This window comes from Asterias rubens, chromosome 4, assembly GCF_902459465.1.
Source record: "Asterias rubens chromosome 4, eAstRub1.3, whole genome shotgun sequence".
Classification (NCBI taxonomy): Eukaryota; Metazoa; Echinodermata; class Asteroidea; order Forcipulatida; family Asteriidae; genus Asterias; species Asterias rubens.
This window is the reverse complement of record NC_047065.1, coordinates 21,520,603-21,526,602: the sequence shown is the minus strand read 5'-3', so window position 1 is coordinate 21,526,602 and position 6,000 is coordinate 21,520,603. Positions and strand designations below refer to the sequence as shown.

The window sequence follows — 6,000 nt, the reverse complement described above, 5'->3', positions numbered from 1 at the left end:
GGGCCTTGATAGCCAAATACAGTATAGCGCCCTCTTGTGGATTAATCTTCCAGATCCAGAGATAGGGCCAATGTTTTGTGTGGCTGATGCAGACAAAAAATCTCAGAATTCTAACCCCCCCACCTCCTCGTACCCTTTATTCAAGAACAAAGTTGTTGACAAAATTGGTAGACAACACCACAATAGAAACCCATTCATGTAGGTTTCTGGTTCGAGTCCCATTCTAGTCAGGTTCTGTTGTTAACTTGAGTAATTGATACAGATTTGATTTGATTTGAAGTGTTGACACCATTAGGCCTCACTTTTTTAACGTTTGACATTCCTTTTTGCTTTCTTAAAGACACTGGACACTATTGGTAATTGTCAAAGACCAGTCTTCTCACTTGCTGTATCTCAACATTATAAAAAACCTGTGAAAATTTGAGCTCAATTGGTCATCGCAGTTGCGAGATAATAATGAAAGAAAAAACACCCTTGTAACACGAGGTTGTGTGCTTTCAGATGCTTGATTTCGAGATATCAAAATCTAATTCTGAGGTCTCAAAATCAAATTCGTGGAAAATGACTTCTTTCTCAAAAACTACGTTACTTCAGAGGGAGCCGTTTCTCACGATGTTTTATACGATCAACAGCTCCCCATTACTTGTTACTAGCTAAAAATTATTTTGAGTAATGACCAAAAGTGTCCAGTGCCTTTAAAAAACTCATAGATGGTAAGTATAAAGCAGTGTCCAAAAAAAGTGGCTACGCCTAGAATTCCTCGTCATCATGCATTGAAGTATAGGGCTTCCTTAGCAACACCCTAGCAACAGTCATAGCCACCTAGCAACAGTCGTAGCCACCCCAGTAACTGTTGCTGTAGCCGCAAACATCGGATACAGCCTTATTTTCCAAAAGGACCCTCTTACTGCTGTTGTGTTCCCTGCATGCTTGCCACACTATTATTATTATTTTGTTCAACACAAAAACAGAGCCAGATTATTCTCCTTTAAAAGACTGAACTTCATTACATTAGTTTAAATAGGAGAAATGATAGTGCTATGTGTTGCTCGCACCCTTACATTACAAAACGTTAACTGATTCTACAAATTTAAGTTGTGAAAGCGTACATCGGGACTTATAGAAAAACATTACACACGCATCAGTTGCCCAATCCTAAGTGGGGGAACGCCCTAAGAATGTAAACGCATGAAATGGTAAATTGACACAGAGAGGGCTATTATTTCGATGACATCACGTTTAATATTTCGCTATGAAATTGGCATTTTACATGCTTTTTGATGTGTGGTTAGAGACTTGTAATTATTTCCGACTTTCATGAGTGCTTAAACTGTTGAAATATTTGAGTAAATCACAAAACTAAGTTTGACCTTGGACACTTTCTTAACCAAAATAAGTGGAGAGATTCAGCAGAATTAGACGCATGCAACTGTCCAATGTAGCAAAGATGGCTTATTTTTCTTAGGTGGCTGTATCTTTGGCTTGATGGTGGGATGCACAGTAGTACTTCTTATGAGCAATGAATGTTGACAAACTACTGAATGAGATGTTACAGTTCCGGCAATGCTTGACCGTCGGTTTTAAGCCTCTCAGCAGTGGTCTGGAAGTCCCGGTCAGGTAAGAGTTGACCGTGATGCGTGCTGTGGAAGATTGAGGTTGCCTGATGGATGGATGCTTATATACAGGGATTGTTAGAGGCGTGACTGAGTGTATCATCACCGGTGGCCGGGATGGATGGCGAGGTCTGTTTTTAGCAGAATCCATCTTCAGTTCTCGATGATGTAGTTTGGATGATGAGGTGGGTGTGGCATTATGAGGAATGGATGATTTAGGAGAGCGGCCGTTAGTTTCCGCGATACTCTCTCCGGGTTCATGTTTGATCTTTACATCTGTCTGAATCTCCACACTGCTTCTATGAGGTGGTACGGGTAAGGATGTCGTCGACAGACTCTCCTTGTTTTGGTTGCGTTGGCTGTCCATGCACTCATGCGGATTCATAACTGAATCAAAATCTTTGAGTTCCTGTTTAACAACCACACCATTCGATAGCAAACTTCCGCTTGAAGATGACGGACCAATTTCAGTGTCAATGTGCATCAAGTTCCTCTTGCGTTTGATGGGAGGCAGGGACCACTCATTGTCCGAGACATCAGACCCGTCCAAGGCAGCTCTTTTTAGTTTCGGTGACCAAGACTTGTGCCGCCTGAAATCCTCCCAGTCTTGTTTCTCAACTGGTGCGATTTGACTCCCTGGAATTCTGGTAGTAGTGTTCGCTGTTTGCTGCGCCAGCGGGGTGTAGGATGCTGAGTGTGTGGAGCTTTGTGGACTTGGGGTACTGTCACATCCTGGGTTATCAAACGCCCTAACATAAGATGAGCCTTTAGGGTTGATATTTAAAAAGCTGGTTTCCATCGGTGACCCGTGAGCGTGGGTGTTTGGACTTGGACTCTTAACGAGGCTGCTTTGACTTGAGAATTTATGCATGTTGTGCTGTTTAGTTCTGACCACAGTACGTGGTGTAAACACATGACGTCCTGCACAGTAATACTCTTTGTGAACGAGTAGGCTTTCCTTCTTGCTGAACGTTATCTCACATTCTTCACATCGATTGCCGGACTGCTGCTCGGGAATTGTCTGTTGGGCGGGAGGCGATTGTAAAATTTCTCTTGATATGACGATCTTGTGGCTGGTTGATTCAGCAACATTGCCCAGCGGTGGCGTTTTGGGTTTAGTGCTGAGGTCCAGGGGCTGCTCCCCTCTGCCCGCAGTACGGATAACAGGTATTCGTAATTTTTTGTCTCCCTGCTCGGAGCCATTCTGAGGAAAAACAACCGGGGTAACAAGAACTAACTGAGGTCCATGCAGCATTGCACCCGGCGGAAGAAACTGTGGTCTACCGCTCCCCTCCATTGGAATCATCCGTAATGGATGCTCAAATGAAACTCTGTCATCAGAACTTGACTTTGAAGTGGATGAAACTGGAGTTTGTGATAGAGAAGAAGGGCTGGATAGATTTAAATGAGATGTTCGATGCAAACTGCCGTTTCTTGGACTGCAGTTATCTCTTTCATCTGTATCGAAAGGCGGTGAACGACTCACTGCGGCAGATTTTGAAGAACATGGTTCATTTGACTCAACGTTGTCCTTCAGCATGGCTTGCATCCTTTGTCTGTCCATTCTAGCGTAGCTTTTGCCCGCTTTGCTCGATGACTCTTTCCCATTTGAGATATTTGTTACATCTGAATCAAGCGAGGCAGGTGGACTATCACTATTAGCGTGCCTACTTGCGCAGTAGTACTGCTTATGAGCAGAGTAGTTCTTCTTGGAGATAAAGACAATGTTGCACTCATGACACTTTGTGTCCGACGGCAAAGCGGGTGCATCAGTGTCTATGGATTCATTAACTTGGGAGTCTGTGCTCATTTGGGATTTCACGCTCACATAAATATCTTGAGTTTTCTCTATGAGATCATTGTGGTGAAACAGATGCTTCTGGAGACTCGACTGCCTCGATGTAACAAAGTCACATTTGGGGCATGACAGTATATTGTCTTCTTGCGGCTCCTGTTTTAATGTTGTCACGACACTATCCGCACCATTTTGGCCATGTTCCCTGACTGGCGTTGCTGAACCAAACCTCTCCACCTTTATTACAGACGATGGGTTTGATCTGGGTGAGGCAAGCGAGGGGGAGGAGAGGTTTGAGACTGAGCGACTCCTTGGGTTGCTTGGACTACTCGTGAGTCTCTTATGCCTCGGTGATGGAGCCAAGTTAGTGCGATCTATCTGTATTCTACTTCCAGTCTTCCTGCACATTATAACAGTCTCATATCGGTTTTCTTTCTCATCCCCTTCGTCCTCTCCTTTCCCTCCAGTCGATTTCCAATCTACCTCAGCAACTTTCTCAACTTCCACAGTACTTTTTTCTTGAGACAACTCTCTGACGTGAGAGAAGACGTGCTGGCACAGACCCTGTCTGTTCCTGCTGATGAAGTTGCAGAACTTACAGAGATTGGCGGTCTCGTCACAGTGTAGCAACAGCATATGGCTCTCACAGTTGTTCCTGCATTCAAACGACGACTGGCAGAGCTGACACACAAACGTCCTAGCAGTCACTTCTGGAACGTCGTCAACCTCCATGGGAGTATCTCGGCACTGGGCCAGCTTAGGTGGACTGATCTTTGCTGCAGTCACCTGGCTGTGTGTTGTAGCAGACCGACTTGAAATCGTCGTTGTTGAACGTCTTCTGGAGGAGGGTAGAGGTTCAGTTGCTGTACCTGGGCAGTAGTACACTCGGTGCGCCTCCAGATTACTTGGGTTGTGGAATTCAATGCAACAGAAGCTACATTTGAACGGAGGACCTAAGATGAGGGAGAAGCAAAAGGAAATGTGTGAATCAAAATGGCTAGTAATAAACCATACGAAAAAACATGAATGATGAACGTGAGATATTGCCAGGATCTTGATCTTGATCTTGCCTAAATAATTTTTAGGCTTTATTTAACTACCATTTATCATTGGCAGATTTTGTTCCTGCATTACCTTAAATGAAAGCTTCCTAAAATGAAAGCTCCTTTCAGTCAAGAATCTATAAAAAATAGCTATTCAAAATTTACATCCAGATTAAAAAAAAAGATTTTTTTTTTAAAATCAATCCAGCAAACACAGCATTTACTTTGACCTTTGTGGTAGAGTGGAAGTCGAACAAATCTTGCAGCTGTTAACAACCACTATAGACTACGATCCCCACAAGTATTAATCATATTAACCTTTATTATCTTTTTATAGTAATGTCATGTCAGTGAGAAGGCTCAATCTATACCTAACTCCTCAGTATTTCATAACATCTAACAGCACATTCAGCGCCAATAACCGGAAGAATAGGAGTCGATGATGAAATGACCGGCGGAAAACCGCAATGCAGAAAACTCAAGCAAGCAAGTAGACAGTGCAAACCCAATCCACATTTCAGGCTCCAGGGCCCAGTTTTATGGCTCTGCTTACCGCCAAATTCTGCGTTTAAAATCACCGTTCTCCACTTTTGTGCAAGCGCCGCTATCCCGTAAACAAATTTGCTTGGCGTCAGCACATAATTCCCTGCTTCGATAAGCACCAATTCTTGGCTTAAGGACAACAGAGCCATAAAATTGGGCTCCGGTCCACGGCGGGATTCGCACCAGGGTCCACAGAGGTGAAAGTTTAGGAAAGAAACCACTCAGCCAACCTGGGCCAAATTTCTTCGAGCTGCTTAAAATACTGCTTAACAAAATCCCTGCTTAGCAATAACGAGCAGATATCAGTAACAAATTGTATATGCGCCATGGTATTTTGGCTGGTAACCTTATTCTAGTAAGCATAAATTTGTTTTGCTTAGCTACCTTTGTGCTTACAAACAGCTCTATGAAACTGGACTCAGATCCCAGTACACAGCAGTGATGCCTCTTACCTTCTGTTGATGTATTGGCTTTGCTCTGTGATGGTGACGGTGATGCATCGGGCGTGGCCTCATTACTGGAGGAACTCCTTGAATTCTCAGGATCACCGTTGTCTTCTGCACCGTCTGAAGGAGCTGCTATTACCATTTGAAGCTCTGTAGACTTGGGAATCTGGCGTAGAGTCTTTAAGTACAAGGCACCTCCTGGGTTGAAATCAAAATAGGTTCTCGATGAAAAAAATAAACAGAATAGTGCTTATGGCTAAAATTTCGGGGAAATTTCTATAAGACCGCAGGGCTTGTAGGTTATAACTTTTGCTTTGTAAGACCAGCATCAAAATGGATGAAAACGGATTTTTCATGGTGGTTGACAAAAGAAAGAATGTTCACCAAAATAATATCTTGCTAGCCTGGTGGACTAATCGAGAAATAGGCCTGAGTTTAAAAAACACGAGACTAATGGACTTGCTTAGTTCTTGTAATTTGTTAAGGTTTGCAGGCAGGGGCAATGGAGTGCCTTATGGCAATTGCCTTGGTGCTCTTTAAAATGTCCAGTAGAAACTTGA

At 43.4% G+C, this 6,000-nt stretch overlaps 1 protein-coding gene across 2 annotated transcripts in view; it reads right to left on the bottom strand.

The window, feature by feature from the left end:
• Positions 1 to 641: 641 nt before the first annotated feature.
• Positions 642 to 6,000, bottom strand: part of LOC117289644 (zinc finger protein ZFPM1-like) — a 37,098-nt gene continuing 31,739 nt past the window's right edge. For both annotated transcript variants that reach the window (XM_033770861.1, XM_033770862.1), the window contains 2 exons: positions 5,447 to 5,638; positions 642 to 4,361 (listed from right to left, as the gene is read on the bottom strand). In XM_033770861.1, coding sequence (XP_033626752.1) covers positions 1,462 to 4,361; positions 5,447 to 5,638 — 3,092 coding nt within the window. In that variant the 3' untranslated portion in view covers positions 642 to 1,461. The remainder of the gene's footprint in view (positions 4,362 to 5,446; positions 5,639 to 6,000) is intronic.